The sequence below is a fragment of the Lepidothrix coronata genome, unplaced genomic scaffold, assembly GCF_001604755.1.
Source record: "Lepidothrix coronata isolate B3197 unplaced genomic scaffold, Lepidothrix_coronata-1.0 Scaffold88, whole genome shotgun sequence".
Classification (NCBI taxonomy): domain Eukaryota; kingdom Metazoa; phylum Chordata; class Aves; order Passeriformes; family Pipridae; genus Lepidothrix; species Lepidothrix coronata.
This window is the reverse complement of record NW_016690268.1, coordinates 2,060,526-2,082,988: the sequence shown is the minus strand read 5'-3', so window position 1 is coordinate 2,082,988 and position 22,463 is coordinate 2,060,526. Positions and strand designations below refer to the sequence as shown.

At 42.2% G+C, this 22,463-nt stretch overlaps 2 protein-coding genes across 4 annotated transcripts in view; one reads left to right on the top strand and one right to left on the bottom strand.

The window, feature by feature from the left end:
* Positions 1-11,125, bottom strand: part of DNAJC3 (DnaJ heat shock protein family (Hsp40) member C3) — a 33,358-nt gene extending 22,233 nt beyond the window's left edge. The window contains exons 1-4 of the mRNA XM_017821071.1: positions 10,972-11,125; positions 5,076-5,186; positions 2,050-2,174; positions 854-928 (exon numbers count right to left, since the gene is read on the bottom strand). Coding sequence (XP_017676560.1) covers positions 854-928; positions 2,050-2,174; positions 5,076-5,186; positions 10,972-11,053 — 393 coding nt within the window. The 5' untranslated portion in view covers positions 11,054-11,125. The remainder of the gene's footprint in view (positions 1-853; positions 929-2,049; positions 2,175-5,075; positions 5,187-10,971) is intronic.
* Positions 11,126-20,175: 9,050 nt separating this feature from the next.
* The window catches only part of DZIP1 (DAZ interacting zinc finger protein 1), a 42,553-nt gene continuing 40,265 nt past the window's right edge, over positions 20,176-22,463 (top strand). For all 3 annotated transcript variants that reach the window (XM_017821105.1, XM_017821103.1, XM_017821104.1), the window contains exon 1: positions 20,176-20,265. The gene's annotated coding sequence lies outside the window, so the exon portion shown is untranslated. The remainder of the gene's footprint in view (positions 20,266-22,463) is intronic.

The following is a 22,463-nucleotide window of genomic DNA, read 5'->3' as shown; positions in this document are numbered from 1 at the left end:
CATAAGAGACAGCTGTTCAAACTAGAAACTCTTGAAGAATAAGCAAGAATAAGAATGAATCTTATTTATACTCATATTTACATGAATTTTGTGCAATAGAGAGGAAATCAAGCTTCACATTCTCTAAGGACCTTTCTTTTGGGGTTAGATCAGTTTACTTTTGCAGTGCAGGGCTAAAAAACACCCATCAAAACTATAAACAGCTCAAGTGAGTTTTAGGTGGGTAATATCCAACTGTGTATATGAAAACTTTGGGCACTTCTTGATCATGGAGAGTAAGTATTGTCAACACATTCATGAAAGATGAAGAACTCGTCTGCAGATTAGAAGCCAGGCAGAAGCATGCCACTGAAATTCACTGATTTAACAGCTCAGTGACTAAATTAAAAGCCCACAATTCTTCTGCAATCAGTGAAAAGAGATAGGAACCTTTAAAGGCTGATCCATGTGATTTCCCTAGGGATTTCCCAGGGAGATGACAATATAGTGATGTAAACCGGAGTTCAATTACGTACTTCAAGTCCCATATCACTTATTTCTTTATGAATGAAGATTGCTCCCTAGTACAGCTGTCATCAAGCAGAGATCATGAAGAGTCAAGTGCACACAGAGACGACTTTTCAAAGTGCTACATTGTTTCAGGCAACACTCGATTTCATCCTCATCACTATACTGCAACTTTACTGGTCATTTATTCATACCAGGTAGCTTAGCTACCGCTTTAAAGAGCAGGAAAGACAAATCCAGGCATGCATACCATATATACCATAGAGCATCAGAGTTGAGATATGACCTTGGCTCAGAACCCAACCTTGAAAGCAGTGATGTAGTTCAACTTAGGTTTCCAGCTTACCACGTTTTTAAAGTCATCCTCTGCTTCATCAAATTTTCCTTGCTTAAGCAGTAAGTGTCCTCTCTGTAATCTTGCCTGAAATGAAACATCAGATAATTTCTTTTGATTTACAAATAGGAATTCAGCAAAGTATGAACACAAGTTTGAAAGTATGAAACTTCAGTTTCCTTCAGCAGGAAAAAAGAAGTTTGATTTTAGTACAGCTAACAAGCTGAAATAGAGATCACAACACCCATTCTTTGTCTTCAACATTTAACAATGTTTTTATAAGGCCTCTTTAATGGTAAAGTATTGTTCTGCACCAGAGCAATACTCTGTTTTTGAGGGACAAAAAGCAGTCATAGTTTTTATGAGTACCTGCAACTCATGGAAAGAACTCATCTGAAGAGTTGCACAAACAAAAGTGAATGTTGACTTTACATCACTTTCCTGATTATAACTGCTTACAGATTAAAAAAATAGCATAAATAACAAACAATAAAAAATTACCACATTTAATTCTTCCACTAAATTCAGAATAATAGAAACAATGTGAAAAGACAAGTTATTTATTTATAAGGCTTTGATTTATGATAGAATGTTTTCTTACAACAATGAATTTAACATTTGCTTCTTCATTGTAAACTATACAGGACATGCCACTGCCCATGGAAAAGGCAGATGACAGAATCAGATGGAGAGGACTCCAGCATCACTCTCCAAGTAGTGAGGCAGCCTCCATATACAGTATGCACAAGTGAGAAAGGGGTAAGGTAATCAGAACCTGCAACAATCCCATAGGAAGGCAGTGAGATTAGGACAGTTCCTGTGGAGAAGAGATCTCTCAAATCAAATGCTGATTAAGACAGAAAAAAAAGAGAAATGTGTGTGCTCTCTTCTCCCTGCCCCAGGTGGCACAGCCTTGGTGACAAAGAGAAGAATAACCACAAGTGAGAAAAGGGAAGAGTTTAGCAAAAATCCATGAAGAACATGTACATAATAAAACTACTAGTTGTTCAAATAACTGGCTAACTGTACTCAGCATAGCTGCAAATTAAAGCACATACACCACTATTATTTTATCCTATTTAAAGCCTTCAGAGTGTATTCTCTATTCCTGTTGAGCAAAATCTGACAAAAAACCCCCAACCTTCTTTGAAGCAGGTTTGTTGGTTTTTTTTTTACACTTGATCATCTTCAATTCCAGTAATACTTACTGATGTGAAATCCTGCTTTAATTCAACCACTTTACTTAAATCACGAATTGCAGCTTTAGATTTGCCCATGGCTAAGTACACTGTGGCTCTTCTGTAATAAGCAATGTAGTTATCAGAGTCTCCTTCTGCAAATGAACAAACAATAATCAGAATACTATCTTAAAGCAACTGAAACCTCGTGTACAGCGAAATTGTAATGACTAAAAATATATTAACTTACTTTTAAGCCACTGGAAACAATGGTATTTATTAAGACACAGCATTTGTAACATTATCCAAGCAGTATTTTCTATGCAGTTTGATAATGTAACAATAAAGATTACAGAAACACAGTAAATGCCACATAATTGAGAGCACTGGAGGTTAAATATATACATGTTTCTTTAGCTTTGCACAGAACAGCCACTACATACTAACCCTTCACCTCCAGCTGTAGGCCTACATGTGAAAGCAAATTAATTCATCATTTTCCAGCCCAGTCCTTGATCACCAAATAGGATGCAAGAAAATAATCCTAAAATGACGAGTACATTAGTCCAATGCCATCACAGACACAAACTCTTTATATCATCCACTGAAATAGCAGCAACTTCTTTATCGAATAATAAAACGGGCACCAACACCCCCTCTCATCATCTCATCAGCAGACAAATGCATACACGTTATCAAAGCCTAAAGGCTAACTGCAGGGCCCATACACTCTATATTGTTTTCTGGCCAAAATTCCAAGATCCAGCAATTTTAACTCTCTCTAGGGTAGCACATACACATATACCTGTACAGGAGGCAAACCTCAGTCTCGAAACCAAGAACAATTTTCTTAACATTCTTGTCTATGCAAGTATTTCAAACAAACAGGTAACAGTTACTGTAGGCTGTCAAGGAAAAGTAACTTAAATCACCCAACCAATCATATGCAGTAAAAGACAGGAAACTTTTTACTGTACTATTAAAAACATAATAATCAATCCAGAATTTGTGGACAAGAACATCCATATGAAGCATTTTTCTTCCTCACTTCATCTGAGGTTAAGTTGAATTTTCAAATAAATTAAAGAAATAGCATTGCCAAAAATCATATGGTTAGCCACCAAGTTTCATAGCTGGCCATCTCCATTACCAAACCACTAGTTCAGTTCTCACTGGAAAAGAGATCTGCACTCTTTCTCTACAATGTCTTGGCTGTGGAAATGCTTATCTCCAGTTGTTCAAGTTTAATAACTCCCACGCTGCATGCCACCTTGCCAGGATTATGGGCATCAAATAAATTCATATACATCTCTGTAGGCTACAACTACAAATCAACAATTGAAATTAAGGAACTTTATTAATACACAAAGATGAAAGATAGGAAAAAGCTAACAGAGAAAAGCACCAGATAGTCAGATAGTTTTGCCTCAGTACCCCAGTAATAGCAATGAACAGCAACTGACTCCCAGAGAGAAGTTATAAGCCATCAACTTGATGGGATTAAAGAAAGAGTTGCAAATTCAACTGAAGAGAGATAATATGGATAGTAGCTGTCTTCTATTTTAGAAGTTTGCAAAAAACAAAAACAGGCTGGCTGAGGCAAGACAAAGAGATCTATTTACCTCACAGCCTGCAATGCTGTAGTACAGATAAAAAAGAATTCATGCCTCCTCTACAAGCACAGTTGGCAAATCATGCTTAAAATCTTTTCAAAGAGGTAAAACACGAAGAAGTAGTAGTCTGATGAAAATTAGGCAATCAGGCTCAAATTAGCATCCAACTAAGAATCCCATCAAGGTCACAACTGAAGTGGTTACACCATAGTTCTACAAGCTGCTCAAGCACAGCTGGCAAAGCAGAGGGTTTCACCTGCAGGCACCTCACTGTTCATCCCACCTCATACCACTGCTGCCTCTGCACCACCACCAGCAACTGCACGGCCACAGCCTCAACTGGACTTCTCACCAAATCCAAGTTAAATCTTCCCAACCAATAGTAAAGGAGTAAGTAAAGCACTGCTGTAATGCAGATCTCACAGAAATGCTTTGGCAGCAACACACAAACAAAAGGAGTAACAGAATGCCTCTTGGTGGAATGGGGAGCTTCCACGACACAGAAAAAAAGGAAGTTGTCCCCTCCACTCCCTTATATAAAGGAATTTGATCTTGGAGAACGCAAAGAAATTACTTCTGATATTTCATTTACATCTCACTACTGGACCAAGGCATAAATAGAAAAGTATCAACAGTATGACCCATCAATGTATAACATCTTAGCAACATTCTTTTCATGGAGGAAACTATGCACTTGTACACTATAACAAAGTCCGATAACTTTAAAAAAAACCCACCATGCAATTAAGAAATTGTGGTGTTAATGGACTCTGCTCTTTACTGGTGCTGTCTCTGTGCTTCAATTAAAGGATTTTAATCAGCAAAGTTGTGTTAAAATTCTTAAAACCAAACATTTAACTCCTCAATTTGTTGAAAAGGCAGAACACCAAACAAGAACTAACTCACTAGTTAAGTACAATGGAGGGACAATTTTGCTCTACACTACACATTCAGTATCTCAAACTTGTAGCACCAGTTTCACTGAGGTATCACACACTTCAAGATTTAATTAAGAAAAAATAAAAAGGGAGAAAGACTATTCTAAACATTAATTTTTTTATAGCCCTGGATAGAAGTCAGCCTTTCAAAGACATACTTTGAAAAATGTCATAAATATAAAACCTCATCTTGATGGCATTTGACACTCAGGGAATACCTCATTAAAAGATACCACAATCAATTATAATTCCTTTCATATAGCTCACTTGTAGAACAGCAGTGACTTCGTGTTTATGTATGATGTAGTTAATTTTTTTTTTTATCAAAACCAAAGGATAAATATTCTACTGCATCTCTGTTGGTTCCTGTCCAAACTGCTGCATAAGGGTGCCCCAATTTCTATGACTCATGGAATGCAATTTGTAAGAAAGCAGGATACTTAATGAAGCAAAAAAACCCACCTAAAGGTATTTCAGTGCAAGAGTCATTCCCTGAGATACATACCTATAGCTGCATGAAAGTGAGACAAAGCATCTGCTAGCTGTCCTGCAGCCAGTAATTTCTTTCCCATTTCAAGTTGTTTTTCTACTTCTGCATTTATTCCACACTCAGCTCCTTAAAGAAAAAAAAAAAGATCAAGGTTTGGAATGACCAGTTTGATTATACCAAACAAATACAGTGATAAAATATCTAACAACATGTTATTGAAACAGAGGCAGAAGTCACATCTTCCTGTACTTTTGATTATCTGAGAGGTCTTTTCCAAACTAATTGATTGTGTGGTTCTGTAAAGCAACCTGCAGCCTAATAAGCTCATAGCATGTCCAAATAAGGACGTGTCAAACTAGATAAAACATCATAAAGCACCACATTGTGACAAGTCACCAAATATGCATTTCTACTCCTGTCTATATATTCAGTAATACACTTTTGCACATCAAGATTTTTACATCAACTACAAATACAGTTTGACCAACTACATTTCTGTGTTGGCTTTCAACTTCAGAGGAACCTGGAAAAGTACTCATAACACACAGAGAACAAATAGACAAAGGCTAAGTTAAATTTCATGATCCTGCTGTTAAATCAGTACTTAACTGAGAACTGTTAGCTACTTAGAGACCAGCTTCTCATCTATTGCACTTTTGTCTCATCTTCATAGCTCACACTTCCAGAGCGAAGTTTTGACAAAAATAATTAAAAATTCTCACTCCTTTTTCATTTAACCAGTAGCATGAAAATCATACCAAGGTGGTAATTCTTTGAAGTGCCAGTTTCAGTTTAAAGCTAATAAACTGCTGCTGCGCAACCAACAGCAAAAGACTACTGTTGAGAAGAAATGAGCAGCTGAGTGCAGGTCCATGCTGTACATACATCAATTCAGCAACAGGTTTTTCATTGCTCCTGCTTCCAGCAGTCTTCAGATGAGGGCAGAATTTCACTACAAATTACCTACCAGCTTGTGACTATTAAAACTTTTACACTACGAGTAGTTTCCTTTTCCTAATGCCTCAATTTAAGCAAGGGAATACACTGGAATCCTGAATAAGCATATTACATTAAAAAACCAGTGATTTATAATTTATTTCACTCGGGTTTTGCATTGAGCTAATTCAGATAGGCATTTGAATTAATTTTAAATATGAAAATGCAGTCACACTTGGAAGCCGTTTCTCACAGGTTGAATAAAAGCATTATACTACACTGATATCCAAATTTCTCACACTGAAAGGTAATTAAACAACAAAGTATTTGTAATGAAAAAACAGTAATTTCTGATCACCAAGTCATCAAGATTTTAGACCCAGGAGTTCACAACACCTGGGATCTTAATTTAATTTTCTTTCCCACTCCTTAATACAGTTTCATAATTCCTTTAATTCCATAAGAAAATCATGGAGTTGTCTATACTAAAGTGAATAAAATACCCCACATATCCACTAGACAAAGCTTTGTCTGCTAAGAGATTGATAATAATTCAGCAAACTGGACTCAAGGGCTTCAGATAAATTATTTGTTTTAGAACAATAACAGCAAACAAATTCCTTTTTTTAATTAATGGAAACTACTTTATGAAATAAGCCCCAAATTTCCAGTGAATACTTTTTTGTTTAAGTAGATGACATTAAAATAACAATTATTTATCATATAGACAATTTGAGGATCTTATTAAATGACATATTTTAAAATAAATTCTAGGTATGTATAGCTCTGAATACAATACAAATAGCTCCACTGATAATGGACAGTAATTTTTTTTTCACACACAGTATCCATTTCCAGGAATTTTTTATATAAACATCCAACTTTTAGAAAAAAAGGACATTCTTCCTTGCCCGTTTTGCTGTTTCTCTAGCTTTGATGATCAAGTAGTCCAGTGTCCTCTAAAATGATAAAAGCAAGCATTGGAGAAAAAAAAAATCAACACAACAAAAAAACTCAAAACAGTTTCAAGCATCTGAAGGAGTGTCCTTGTTTCCCATTTAGTCACACCAGGATACCTCCAAGAATATATTTTTCCACAATAAGCTGCACCTACACAATTTGGTGTCTTTCAAACACATCATGTTCAGTACAGTTCGACAGTTACATAATCCTTTAGGCAGGAGAGATGTCTTTTTCTGTGAGAATATTGAGGACAATTAATAAAAGAAATGGGACGGGTGACCACAGTGGCAAATAAATAAACAATAAAAGCAGAAGCAACATAAATAAAGAAGGCAAATTGTGAAGGACTGTAGGTTCCCTGCAGAACAAGACTAATTATACTTGACATACATTAAACCTTGGCACTGCAAATAGCTGAACATCATAAACTGATGTGTGAATCTCCAGAAGCAACCTGTACCATCAGCCTAATCACGATGAAAAGTGATATGTACTGTAACTACTCAGGAACACTGTACACTGACCTGATAGTTGGGCTGCTTATTCACAGAAATCTTTTGCTTATTCGTTGTCTGGCTGTAGGCAAACAACTGCTGTAACTAAACTAGCCCACAGCAGACATCTGAAAACTGATAACATAAGCACAGGAGTCCAAGGACTCAGATTCTGTGCAACTATTTGGGTACCTATTCACTGTGTGGTCTAGGAATGAGCCTAAAAACTAAAGTTCAGCCAGAGCAAAAAAACCAAACCCACCCCACAGAGCTTTTTCCAACAGATACACAGTCATTGGTGAGCTGGATACCAAGGGCCCAGCTGAAGAAGCTCTGTATGCTCCAGCAAGAAACTAAATTTACACAACAGATATGCAAGTATAATATTTATTTTTAAAACTTCCAAATATTTTAATTTGAATATGATTTCTAAAGCCTGACTAATTGTTATCTATTCACCAAAGGCCTCAGATGACCACACACACAGGAGCCCCAGCTGTCAAATCAAGCCAGATATTCCGGATAAATTCAGGGTCTGTAGTCCTGGTACTGCTGCAAGAGTGAAAGAGTCAAAAAACCCCCAAAAAACCACAAACACCAAATCAAACACAAAACCCCAAACTATTCCCAGATAATTGGTACCAGCCCTGACAACTCACGGGACAACAGTTAGAAGGCACAGGGAACATAAGCAGGTGCAGGTAACCTGTTTTTCCAGATAAAAGCACTCACTTCAAACAAATTGTAACTTCCTGGTAGGATTTCTGTTTTATTAGAATAATTGGTGCTAATATGTAGGTACCTAAGTATACAAACTTCAACCATATCCTCATATAATCGGTCACATCCGCAGTGTAAAAACCTCAAGGAAGCCCTGCAACCCGAGAAGAGTTTCAAGATGCTACGTTTATCTACACACTCCTCTTTTCCCTCCTCCATAAAATTTCCGCCTTTTTTTCTAAATCTTGTTCCTAAACTGAGTAACAAGACTATGAAAATAAACAGAATTAATTCTTACTCTGTAACAGAAACAGTTGTTTCAAAGTCAAAGAAGAAGCACATATGTCACTAACCTTAACTACACTCATCAAAACTTTTTTTTTTCTTACATAGAGGAGCTTAATGATTGTCTCATCTTGTCTTTTGCAAAGTTTTTTGATCAGAATGACCCTGTGTTTAGCACAACCGGTCTTAAGTTCGCTGTTATTTTTAAACAGGTTTAGGCTTTAATTTATGTATGTCTGCAAGCATGGTTTTCAAGCACAACACTGAACAAAGTAAGATATGGACAAGCAACCACAGTTTCAGAAGCAATACTTCTGAGGTTCACAAAGAGTCTCAGAGTATCCAGTTGAGCCACTGTAACTTCCACCCATCAAGTTTTTATTCCTTCTGTTTGCAAAGCAAGCTGGTAAATATAGCTGAGAGTGGCAAACAAAAAGCCCCGCCCCCAAGTAGCCTTTGCTATTTGGAGCGAGTTAAAAAAAAAGCTCCCAAACTCAGGGCTGAAACACACGGTGGGGGGAGGAAAAGAAACACTTGATGCTTGTGGTCCCACAGTAAGAAACTGAGCTCTATATACTCAGAGCCCATTTATTCTTCCCCATATTACATTTCCTTTCTTCTACTGCCAGGAAGGAGAGAGCAAAAATGAACAACACTCCTCTGTCCTCCTTAGCAGCCTCTTTTTGTTGTGATTAGTGTGGACAAACAGCCACGAAGAATGGATCTTCCCAACAGAGGATCTTCGTCAAATCCAGCACAAGTCCGGGTATTTGAACAGGTGGAACTCAGGGAGAACAACAGCGACCTGTCACAATCACCAAGTATTCAAAAACCTTTTTGGTGCATTTTCCAGCCAGATATTAATAGACATAATTGTAAGATACAAAGTTAACACAGAATGATTCTTCCACAGATTCATGACTCAGATGACACAAGGCAGACTTCTATTATAAAAACATTAAGATACAAATTTAGATGTGAATATGAACTCATCTTTGAGCTTGAAGATGAGTAATATTGGCGGGGGGGGGGAATCTAGATACTTAAATAATGTAAGCCCCCCTCCCCTAAGTTCTCTAACTACACATTCTGGAAAAATGAACTCATGAACTAAGAGGGTAGTTTAGTAAATAAGATCCAGAATCACCACTTCGCATTCTGTAACTGAAGTCTACATCTTTATTAACTGAAGTTAAGAAAATGTCCCCCAAATTAGGCAATGTGACTTTATAAGTCCAAATAGCCATTAAACCACATACTTGAAATAGGCTGGCAACTCTAAATAAAAGAATCCTAGCAGGAGCACCACTGTCAAAATCTCAGGGGGAAAAGAAAAGTATACTTTGACAAAAGTTATTGCTTGTCTTCTAACACCACTAGAACACATATTAAAAAAAAGGCAATTTAACACCACAGTATGTAGTCTTATAAGACAGAGTATCTTTGCCACAGTATGTTCCTGTAGCCACCCGGTCAGCTAAACTATTCTTTAATTTGGTGTATCAAATGAATTTTTAATGCTAGCCTTCAGCCCACAGACTTATTCTGACTATTGACACCTTCAGTTCCACTTCATCTGCCACTGCCAGCTAAAGAACGTCCCTCAGGTGAAACTCTGACAACAAACACTACTGTATAACCGAGTTAGAAATTTAACAGAAACCTGTGAAAAAATTCTGGCTACACAGGTGTTGCTGACAACGTACTCTGAAAGTAAACAACTTGCACAAAGTGCAGATAAGCTGAACCTCAAATACTAATGGTGAGAGGGGGGGAAAAAAATAAAGGAACAACAGAAACCATAACAACAAAACACAATCAGTAACAAATGCAACACAACTGTCAGGAGCCTCAGCGAATCTGTATGTGTGGCACTAATACCGGCTGTGGCCGAGGAGGGCCACTGGAAAAACCTCTGAACTTGGGAACTACACGAAATCCATACCGGAGTGAGACATTCACGGACAGCACGGAACGGCCGATGCTGTCCCTCCGCTGCACCCGAAGACACCACGGCATCCCGAGGGCGCACAGTGGCTGTCGGTAGCCTCACCCCATCCATGAGCAATCCCGGGAAAGCGAAGCGAACACGCACACCAAGCCACGTCAAGCCGCACCACCAGGAACTCCGATTAACCCCAGCAGCTCACCGGCAGCGGCGGTGCCCTCATTACGCACCCTCCGCCACCGCCCCGACTGATGAGGTGGCAGCGCTGTACCTCCCTCCTCACACCCTTTCTCTAAACACTTCCCCCGTCCCACGGCCGGAGGGGTGTGTGTGCCCCGCCGCCATGGCGGACACCGCACGGCCCGACTGACAGCCTGGCAGGAGGAGCGGAGGCAGGACGAGCAGCCCCCAGCTGGCACAGCCGCGGGCCGAGCCGCGGCCTGCCCCGGGCCCGGCGGGCCGCGGGCGGAGGGGTGGCACAGCCCCCGGAGCCACACGGCCCCCGGGCTAGGCCGGGCCGGGGCTCCCTCCGCTGCCCCCTCAGTGACTCCCGCCCGGCGCTCACCCTGGTACTGCAGGTCGAGGAGCACGAGCAGGAAGGGCAGCGCGGAGCCCAGCCGCCCGGCGGAGGCGCCGGGGGACACCATCTCCTCCCGCTCGGCTGCCGCCCGGTCCCAACAGTGGCGGCTCCGGGCCCGGCCCGACCGACCGCCGGCTGCGCCTCCAGCGGGGAGGGTCGTGGGCGACGCTGATTGGCCGCGCCGCGCGTGCCCGCCCCTGCCTTGGGCCCGCCGCCGGACGTGATGGAGCTGCGCGAGCGCGCCCGGCCCCGCCGCGCCGGCCCCGCCCGGGCGCCGTGCCCGGTGCAAAGATGGCGGTGCCCGCCCTAGAGATGGCGGCTTCGGCGCTGCCCACGGCGACGTGCCCTGAGCAGAGATGGTGGCGGCGCTGCCCCAGGCCACCCGCAGAGAGAGACACCCGGTCACAGTGTTCCTGTCTGCCTCTGCATTTCATCTCCTGTCTCTTTGCCCACCCGCGCCCTGCCGATGGTGACATCTCGAGAGTCAGAAACAGTTAACAATTTGCTCCGAGACTTATGGAGAATGAGAACGGGATTACGAAACAATCTCACCTTGTCACAGAATTTCCTGAGTTGAAAGGGACTCACAAGGACTACAGAGTCCAACTTCTGCCCCACACAGGACCATCCCCAAGAATCACACCACGTGCCCTAGAGTATTGTCCGAATGCTTCATGAACTCTGTCAGGCTTGGTGCTGTGACCACTTCGCCGGGGAGCCTGTTCCAGTGCCCAACCACCCTCTGGGGAAGAATCTTTTTCTAATATCCAACCTAAACCCTCCCCTGACACAACTTCAGGCCATTCCCTCAGGTCCTCTCACTGGTCACTTCAGAGAAGAGATCAGTGCCTGCCCCTCCTCTTCCCCTCACAAGGAAGTTGTAACTGCAATGAGATCTCCCCTCAGTCTCCTCTAGGCTGAACAGGTCAAGTGTCCTCAGCCACTCCTCATACGGCTTCTCCTCAAGGCCCTTCACCATCTTCGTTGCCCTCCTTTGGACACTCCCTAATAGCTTAATATCTTTCTTACATTGTGGTGCCCAAAAGTGCACACAATATTCAAGGTGAGGCCGCACCAGTGCAGAGCAGAGTGGGACAAGCTGGCGATGCTTTGCCTGATGCAAAGGCACCTCCCTGGACCAGCTGGCAATGCTTTGCCTGATGCAAAGGCGCCACAGGTCCCCGTGCTGGCGTCTTGAGTTCAGCAGTGGGAGATTGCAACCACCCGACTCAGGAAACTCAAAAGATGAGAAAGATTGAGCATGTGGACTAATTAGCATGAGAACTGAGAGAATCATTTAACTAATAGAAAGTAGAATGCTAATTAATAAGAAAACTAATAAGAAAACTAGGTAACTTGTAGCCAATGAACTGTGATTTCTTTGTTTACTAAAACATATATATAGTGTAAAATTTTGAGAACTGGTGTGCTTGATTTGTGGAAGACTTCCACCTTGCACCCTGCACAGAATAAACAATGTCTCCTTTCTAAACTAGTCTCTGTGTCTGTGTTTAGAGAGTCCCTAAACTGGCAACACTAACTCAGCCAGGCTTCTCTGTCACCAAGGAGGGTTTTATTCCAGGTCCATCCGAGTGTGCTCTGCAGATGCTGGCAGGCCTGCAGAAGGACATGGGCTGCTTGCCCCTGCTCCTCCAAGGAGTGGAATGGCTGCAGGCAGGTTAGTGAAACAAATTTAACACTGTCAGTATCAAGGGCCACCTTTTGGGGTATTATGGTTGCTGTCACTCTTCATTCTTCAAAGACAGTATGCCTGGACTACTCAAATTGTAGAAAAATTGGGCAGAGACCAGAAGTAAATTCCTCCTGGTTCTTTACTGCTGTGACTGACACAGCCATAGAGCAGAGAAAGGCAAGTGTGACCTCAAACTGAACTTGATTGCTCCTGGGATGCAATGCCATTTTCCACTGACAGCAAAGCCAAGATAGCCAGCATGGCCCTAGATGTACACTGACCTCCAGGCATGCCAAAAAAGCAATAAGGAACTTACCAGACTCCAGAAGAACTGGTGTTAGACTTAACAGAGCACGATATTTTCATGCTGAAAGTTTTGGTTGGAATTGGGATTGTTCAGGCTGGAAAAGAGAAGGCCTCAAGGTGATTTACTTGCAAGCTTGCTGTACCTGAAGGGAGCCTACGAGAAAGATGAAAAGGGACAAGGGCATTTAAGTGACAGGACAAGGGAGAGCGCCTTTAAACTAAAATACAATAGGTTTAGATTAGATATTAAGAAGAAACACTTTACTGTGAGGGTGGTGAGGCACTGGAACAGGTTTCCCAGAGAAGTTGTGGATGCCCCATCTCGGGAAGTGTTCAAGACCAGTTGGATGGAACTTTGAGCAACGTGGTCTAGGGGGAGGTGTCCCTGCCCACAGCAGGGGGATTGAACCTTAAGTTCCCTTCCAACCCTAATCTTTCTATGACTCTGTGATTCTGCAAACTGAAAGCAAAGCCTATGTAAGCTAGCATGCAATCTAATGCATATTTTTGGAGATCTCTCATCCTTTTTCTTTTTCATAAGGAAAAGACAGTATTCTTAGCTACCACAGAAAATCTAATCCTGTATGTGCCTAGTTGTTCATTGTTTCAAACTATATCAAATGGTTTCAAATTTTTTTTGGATAAACAATTCATATTAGGGACATATTTTATGTTATACCCCACAAACATAAAAAAAAAAACCCAAGCCAACAACCATGCTCTCAGGGGAAATCTGCCAAGAAAGTAAAAAACTTGAGGCTTGAATTCTGCTTTGGCAACCACAGAAATTTCTTCTTTCATTCTGCAGTTATGGTCACATCACCTTTCTCATCGTAGATGATGTAATTTACAAGTTTTCCTTGAAAGATCAGACTGAAAAAAAAAGAAAAATACTCATCTTGAGCATTTCATTTGGAACATGATGCTTCAAAGGTATCACCAACAAATTTTACCTTCAGAAGACATTCAGAAATAAGAACTTGAAATAACATAAGAAATTATAGATGTGAAATTAATAATTGATGGCATTCTAAAGATGCCAGTATGAGGAAGAACATGAAAACTCTATAGCACTATGGATAAGACAAAATATGAGAGCCTAAAAGAGAAGTGAGCAGACAATCACTGTTACAGTAAATTAATTTCTTTGATTTACCTGAAGAAAAAGGTATTAGGCCAAAGCCAGATGAGTATGAGAGGGGAATTTACACCTTCAACCCTGTAAGATAACTGAAAATAATACCAGGGATAATGATACACTTAATAGACCCCTAAAAACAAGATTAGGAGAAAACAAGCTTCAGAAAACTCAGTATTTCATACTGAAATGCCAAGCATAAAGGTTTAAGTATCAAATTCCTTAAAGCAAGATGAAAGTAGTATGATTAAAGCATCAGGTATCATTTTTCCTAGATGCTTGACAACCTGTGGTCCTTGGCATTGGCCCTGAAATACTGAGCCAAGGTCAGTATTTCAGGCTGACACAGTAATGTAAAGAACAGTGTGTAATGCCAACACTACAAAATAATCTGCTCAAAGAGAAAGCATTTATCATTGTCACTCTGTTCTAGAACCAGGTGCACAGAATTACACAGTAATTCTTGAGTGAGACCATAAGCCATGAAAGATATTATTTAGATAGTATATATAAACATGGGAGAAAAAGTTCTTTGACACATCAACCATCCCTTGTGCAATTTCAGAAACAGAGAAGGAGAAAGACTAGACGGAACAAATGCCAACATTATGATCAGTGACAGGACCAGAGGGAATGGCATGAAGGTGTGTCAGGGGAGGTTTAGGCTGGATATTAGAAAAAGCTTCTTCACCCAGAGAGTGGTTGGGCACTGGAACAAGTTCCCCAGGGAAGTGGTCACAGCACCAAGCCTGACAGAGTTCAAGAAGAATTTGGACAATGCTCTCAGGCACATGGTGTGACTCTTGGGGTTGTCCTGTGCAAGGCTGGGAGTTGGACTTCAATGATTCTTGTGAGTCCCTTCCAACTCAGGATATTTTATGAATCTATGATTCTCTATTTTTGAATTCAAAAAATAGCGAAGCAATACAGTTGTAATGCAAAAAGTCTTTCAAAGGTATTCATAAAAATTAGACTGGTTTTAGAAAGAAGTTTTTTCATCAGTCTTCAGTTTTGAAGTGAAAGGGTGGATGACAAAGACTACACTAATGTTCAAAGTGCTCAAAAGACAGAAACCCAAGGAATTTCCTCTGAGTTGCTGCTGATAATATATAGCAACATCAGAGGGCGGCAGTTAGCAAGGAATAACTCTTGAAGCTACTCTGCTTCAAATAGAGACGGTGAACTGAATGAGGCGACCTATGGTGCAGATAGTTAGGTGTGTAGTTTCTATTTATTAACTGAGAAGCTTCAGATATAATAGTAAGGCATCTGGATTAGGTGTGACAACACACAGGGTCCCAGAAGGACCCTGGTATGCTTGGCAATACAATTTCATTAATAATCTCAATTCCAAAAGCACACAAACAAATAGAAATTTGGTGATACAGGAAAAGAAGCAATATAGCAGACTTTTGCATTGCATTCACAACCTAGTATGAAAACAAAGGAGGAGGCAAGAGAGAATGATAATACAGAGATACTATTCTCTGTTCTCAGAACATCTTCTTGTAACAGGTCTTTCAGTCCTTACACCTCGTTTTTATTCTCATGTATGTACATCCCTGTCAGAAACGTAGCTGCAGTGGAGCTAAATGAAATAGTAATGTACATCTGGTTAACGTGGGATTCTTGTTTATGTAGCCATGTCTTTTGGGAATTTCACATTTGCATTGGTGTTCATAGAAGAGGACTTTGGGGAAATTCCTTTTTCTGGGTTCCTTTGCAATAAATGGAAGCAGAAAGGCTCCTAAATTCAGCACAAGAACTTAATCTACATGCTCTGAACTTGCACTTGAAAAAGCTGATCTTTGTCCATGGGCTTGAAAGGGAGTGTGAAGTCATGCCTAGAGCAAGGGAGCAAAATATTTCATTTATTATGAAAACACGTCCCTTTTAAAACATGTATTTTATTTTTTTAGGGTATAGAACATTTTTCAATTAAAATGTTACTCTGAAAGTCAAAAAACTTTGCTTCAAACACTAGGTTACGTTATTTTTCTGAAACAAAGCATTTTGTTTTGAAAATATATGGAAAATGTTAACATTAATGAACTATCCTCATTTCTTGACTGAAGCGATTTCTGAAATTCAGCATATTTTCACAACTACTTTTGATTTCCCTGAAACTGGTTTTGGCTTACCTATCATTAATTACATCTATTTTTCTCAGCTCCACTCTGAGTTTCAAATCTATGTGGTAACTGCAAGCTGTTTGTTTCTCTTGAACATCTCTTTGATTTTAAAGACTGTGAAAAATATCATTGTCAAAGTACTGTGCCATCACTGAAAGTGTTCATTCCTATTTTATTTGTGTCAAAACACCAAGTCAGCAAAGCTCACACTTGAGAATTTAGACTAGAATTCAGAGTGTGTCTGTGTGCAACCTTACTGCCTGCTCCAGCAGACACCTCCATACTGTTCCTTCCTAAGTGGATGTTTCCTGCATCTCTCAAGCCATTGTTCTCTCAAGCCACTGACAACAGAATACCCCTCATGCACAGTTTCACAAGCACATAAGCCATTGTCATGTGATGCCATCTAGCATCCTCTTTTACACACACAACACAGGATCAAAAGACACAAAGTCCCAAGGCATATACTTAAATTTTGAGTATCGGAATTGACAACATTTGGGAAAAAAAAAAGAAAGGTGAAACATCGCCCTTGTATGCTTTGTGACTGCGGTTCTGAGAGATGGTGGTTTGTTTTCCTTTCTCATACAGTTTATTTCTTGCCCACAAAAATTATTATAGCCCAGCCAGGGAAAAAGTGCAATGCAGTTGTTAGAAAAGAACAAATATCTAATGTATGCCATTAAAAATTAACAGAGAGGTAGCTAAGTGTTAAAAACCAAGTCCTTGGTTCTGTGACCTTTCTATTGCTCCAATTGTATCAGTGGTTTCAGTGTCTTTGCATACATTTCTTTATAGTTATGCTGAATTCCCTCCATGTTTGGAAGAAAGGAAGATAAATGAACTGCATGGCTGTCTCAGTAAAATCCAGCAATACTTGTTATGTGAAGACAAATCTTTAAAAGAAACTGTTTTATTTGAAGAAAAGAAGGTTTAATTGTAAAAGAGTCTGAGGTACCCAAACTTGAAAATAAGATTTGTTAAACTATATGGAGCAGCATCTCTTCAAACTGCTTAATCACAGCTGGTAGCATTTGTTGGAAAGAAGACACAGAGGGGACAGAAGAGTAGCTCATTCCACCTTTCTTTTAAATGTTTTATTTTCCTGTGATAAAAATACATAAATTGTTTCCTCAAGTAAACTAAGAGATGGAAAGATTGAACAAATGGAAGTATTATAGGCATTTGTCATGGTTTAACCCCAGCCAGCAACTAAGCACCACAAAGCCGCTTGCTTGAAAATTGAAAAATGTGCCATGGCAGGAGCTGGCAGGAAGGAAAAGATTCAATAAACTTAGAATCTGGCTAGACTCATTATTATACCTGCACCATTAGCTAGTTGAAGTCAAATTTTCTCCAGAGTTAATGATTACTTGTATGCATCACTCTGAGAGTGCTGTAGGAGAGAGATTACTGAAGAGTCTATTTCTCAGTCCCCAGGACAGTTTTCCCACTGTCCTCTCAAATTAAAACACCTTGCAGAACATGTATGGTATCCTCCTCCATACCACAAAACATCCATATAATTTTTCCATTTAACAGTTCCCACCAGTGCCCCGAGGGCACCGCCAGGCCTGGCTGCCCCTGCCCAGCCTCCCCCGACCTGTCCAGGGCCCAGGACACCATGTCAGCCCCCCAGAGCTGTCAGCCCCTGCCCCAGCGACACTGCAGAAAGGCCAGTCTCCAGCCCTCCACAGCCCTGTCCTGCCCAGCCATGGGCCTCACCGAGCCTCAGCCCATCCCTGCCCACAGGGAGGTGCCTGATGTCTGGGGCTGGGGCTCACCCTGGTGCTCCCCCACCTCAGCTGCTCTGCTCTTGGCTGGATGGTGGGATGGGCCCTGGATGACACCCCTGTTACCCCGGACATTTCCCAAATAGCCATGGCCAACGTGTCATTGTATTTCACCCCACAATCAAAATACTCTCTCATTTTTGTGTTCTCCATTTGCAGGTACCCTCTATAAGCCTCACAAATACGTTGCAAATGCTCTTGGTCTCCTCTTAGTAAATCCATGTATGTTTTAGGAGAGCACTTTTGTCACCAAGCTATATAAGGGAAGAACTTGGCACTAATGTGGGTTAAAGAATACCCACTCCTGCCAAGTGAGGCTGTACCACTCACAGGTAGTAATTAAAGATTAATCAAGCTCTGGAACAAAGTAAGAGTGAAAGAATGACAGGGTGATTGCCCTCCCTTTACAGCATAGAAATCTCGGTTATAGCTCTCATTCCAAGGCCTACTTGTGTATTTTATATTAAACAGATACTAGAGTAAGCAACTAAGATCCACATATTTCTGCACATTTCATACACCCCTCCCCTCATCTACTGAAGAGAAGCTCCAAGACTTTCTTACACAGTTAGCATTTGGTTTGATATAAAATCTACCTTTGCAGCAAGAGATCCTTGGGAGGTATGCTGAACAGACTATGAAGTTGTCATTAGGGCATTTTAAGAGGGGTATGGGGTATGAAACTTCTTGGGCGCAGAAGGGACTGCACTTGAGCATCTTGCTTTCTAAGTGAGTGCTCGAACCATTCACATAACGTGCTCATCAACTTGTATTGCATATTTGCCGCTAGGCCTGACTCATGGAAGCTGTGACTGTCAGACAAGTTTTCAAAGTCCTCTCTTAATTAAGCTTTACTACACTAAAGCCTTGATAAAGCATCTTTCTCTGGAAATGCCTGCTTTAGTAGACCAACAGCAGCAGATCTGCTGAAGCAAAAGTCACTAGTACTGAGGACCGGACATCCACATTTCACATATGTTCAGGTTTTCCTTCAGAGTACCTCTAGCCTGTTCCTCTGGATTGAATGCCCATTACTGACTGGAGCATGCCGAGGTACTCTTAGGACACAAAAAGCTGAAGCCCCCAAACGATTACTTCTTTCTTAAAGCTGGTGTTTGCAGCGTATGTGCCCACATCAACACTGGTGCAACAGAATTTCATGGTTCAGGAAGGAAAGTTGGTGTCTCAGTAAATCTGTGTACTTTGGAAAACACAGTGGTGTCTCCCTGGCCAAATGGAACTACTCAAGGAAGATGAGGTGTTGTAAATGTGCAGTGATTACCTCCTCTGCTGAATTTCCCAACATAATTTATATTAAATACAAACTGTTTGAAATTTTCCCTGTGGCTACAAAGGCTGCACACCATTTATCATGGAAAAATACAATTCAAAACCCTTACAGGAATAAACTTAGTAGGATCTGATGTAACCTGTAGGTGTTGGAATGATTCTACCTGCACGATACAATACATATATACACTGAAAATTACAACTTTACCTGACATTACTTTGGTTAAGCATACTCTCGGCCTTACCCTCGCACTGGAACATGGTGTTCTCCTGCACACAGTCAGGAAAACATTGATGGAAGACCCACACCTTCTCCCGTTGGAGTTAGCCCTATGCTCTCAGTCCCTAAGGCGCCCCGTCTGGCTCGGCAGAAAGGCGGGATCCTGCAGCCCTCCAGCTCCCCGTCCGGCTCGGCGGGCAGGCGGGATCCTCCCGGCCCATCGCTGCCCTGCCGTGCCGCCGGGGGACTCCCCATCCCGCTGAGGAGTTCGCTGCTCCACAGGTTTAAACGTGTCGTCCTGGGTGACTGCGTGCCTTTAATTTCTAAAGGCAGCCTTTCCAAAGCCTGTAGTAACTTCCCTTGTATTTTACAAAAAGGAAGAAGAAAGGCTGCTTCTTGGTCGGAGAGGCTCGGGACGGGACCGAGACAAAGGACATCCCTCCCGGACACCAACATCTGCCGGGCAGGCTTCAAGGAGCAGGAGTCGGCGAGCAGCGGGGGAGCGCTCGCCTGCCTCGGCCGCCGGTCCCTCCGCAGCCGCCGCCCGCGGCCGCGGGGCAGAAGGAGCGGCGCGGGACGGGGCCGGCGGGGCGCAGCCCTCTCCCGCCGCGGCACCACCGGTAACGGCCGGGGCGGGGAGCGGCCGCAGCCCCGCCGGCTCCGAGCCCCGCACCGGGGCGCCGAGCCCCGCGGAGCAGCAGCCCGAGGTGAGCGGAGGGGTCTCCCCTTCTCCCCCCATCCCGGACGCTGTAGGGTGACGGGAGGGCAGCGCCCGGCGGGGCCTCTCCCCGGGGGCAGGAGGGAGGGGGCGGGGAGGCGGCCGCGCTCCGGAGCGGAGCGGGAGGTTTTGGCAGGAGGCTGGAGCCCGGCTCAGGGCCTCCCGCAGGCCCGGCCTGCTCGGCCGCCTCTCAAAGCACCAGGCCCAGGCCTGGCCCGCAGGCACCGCCGGGGGAAGGCGCTGCTTCACCTCGGTGCCGCCCGCCCCCGCGGAGAGGGGTGGCCGGGGGAGCGGTGCCACCCCTGATCGAGGGGACCCCGCATGGGCACAGCTCCGAGGATGGAGTAAATCCGGCAGAAAGAAAGGGAAAAATGAAATCGAAAAGGGCTGTGTGAGTCCGTACGTACTCTTTCTACTTCCGCTGAAATACCTGGGCGGCCTGTGCCTTTCCTCAGTTTCGTGATGCACCGCTGCGAGGTCACATTCAGTTAAAGCAGGTTTAGTTGGAACAGCATGGAACTCTGTGTGGATATTCCTCACTAAATACATTGGTCGAGGAAAATAAGCGTATCCACAGGCTTGGTTTACTTTGCTGGCTTTAAATAGTGTTTTGGGTGTTTGGGTTTGGTTGGTTTTGGTTTTTTTTTTTTCTTATTAAATCCATGCATCTGTCAATTAAAGGCCCTTATTGCATGTGTGCTTATTCAGGCTCCTTCTGCTTGACACACAAATTGGTAGTTTGCAAAATTCACATTTTCTATGTAAAGAAATTTTTCCTATGTCAAATAGGTGGAGCATATGTTAGGCTCAGATCTTTAGGAGTTAGATTTCATTATGTGCAACTTAACAGTTCCCTTGACTAGAAAAAATATTCAAATACATATTTTCAAAGTGTTTTAATGAATTTGAGGCATGCATATTTTGGACTGTAGTCAGTATTTGAGCTTTTTTTTTTAATGTAGCTGCTTAGAAACAGAAATGTATTTCTACAGTAAATGGAAGTATGTGGTATATTAGGAATAGTGCTGAAGAAGATTAACAGTGTATATTCTTACTTAAGGACTTAGAGCAGTGCAAAGTTCAGATCCATATTCGATACATATAAAAAATGTTAAATAGATTTCTTTGAAGGTAGAAATTTGCTGGAGACCCTTTTCATGAAAAAGGAGGTGACAAAAATGTCGTCCTTGCAGGAGAAGACTTAATGTTGCAAACACCACACAATATCTTTCTAAATTTAAAACAATGAATGGAACTGGACTTCAGGTATTGCAGTAAAGTATGGCCAGTAGCCTTAAGGTTAAAGGTCCAAAAACAAGTTGTAGTGCCACAGTATTTTGGAGCATTACCTACCAGGGTGGCTTGAGCCAACAAGCAGGACGGTTTGCTGTCCTGAGTTCATGTTATTAACCTTTCTGTTCGTATTTCTGATACATTGAAATTCATTTTGTAAATTAATGTAACTTTGTGCTGGGCCTAGATGTATTATTGGAAAGGTTGATTTCAAACTTTTTATAAAAGTGGGGAAAACGGAAGGGTGTGACTTTTCAATATGCAAATATAACAGAAGAGAGGTCTTTGTGGTTCTCTGTGGATATGGAAAGAAAAGAATCTCCTCCATATTTTCTTTTATGTGGGGAGTGGATGTGGGTGTGAAGAATGGGGGAGACTGATAAAAGTTGGACCCTGAGTGTCGGACTCGCCCTGAGACTGATCTGAGTCTTTTGGTACTGGCTGGGGTAGGGGTTTGGTAGCTGAGCGCTGAAGGAAATGCTTGGGTCTGTGCTGTGAACCAGAAGGTGTGTCCTGTGGTTGTGGTTTTGGGATGCACACTGGGTGTGCTGACTGCAAGGAAGACACTTCTGCTGCGTGTGTTCAGTAACAGAGCCCCATTCCTCCCTGTCAGAGCATGAGTCTTCTAAGTGGCAGTTTCCTTCAGGAGGAATAGGTATGCACGGCCTGCTCACCTCTTGACACCGAGCCAGAATGTAGTCAGTGTGTATAGAGAGCAGAGCTCATGGGGACCACCACAGTCCCAGGGGTTGCCCTGACCGTGAGTTGGCTGTATACACTTGCATGCATCCAACAGAGCATAACCAGACAGTCAAAAGAGGTGATTATCACTCTATTTTTAGCATTAGTGCAGCCTCAGGTGGAGTGCTGTGTGCAGTTCTAGGCCCCACCATT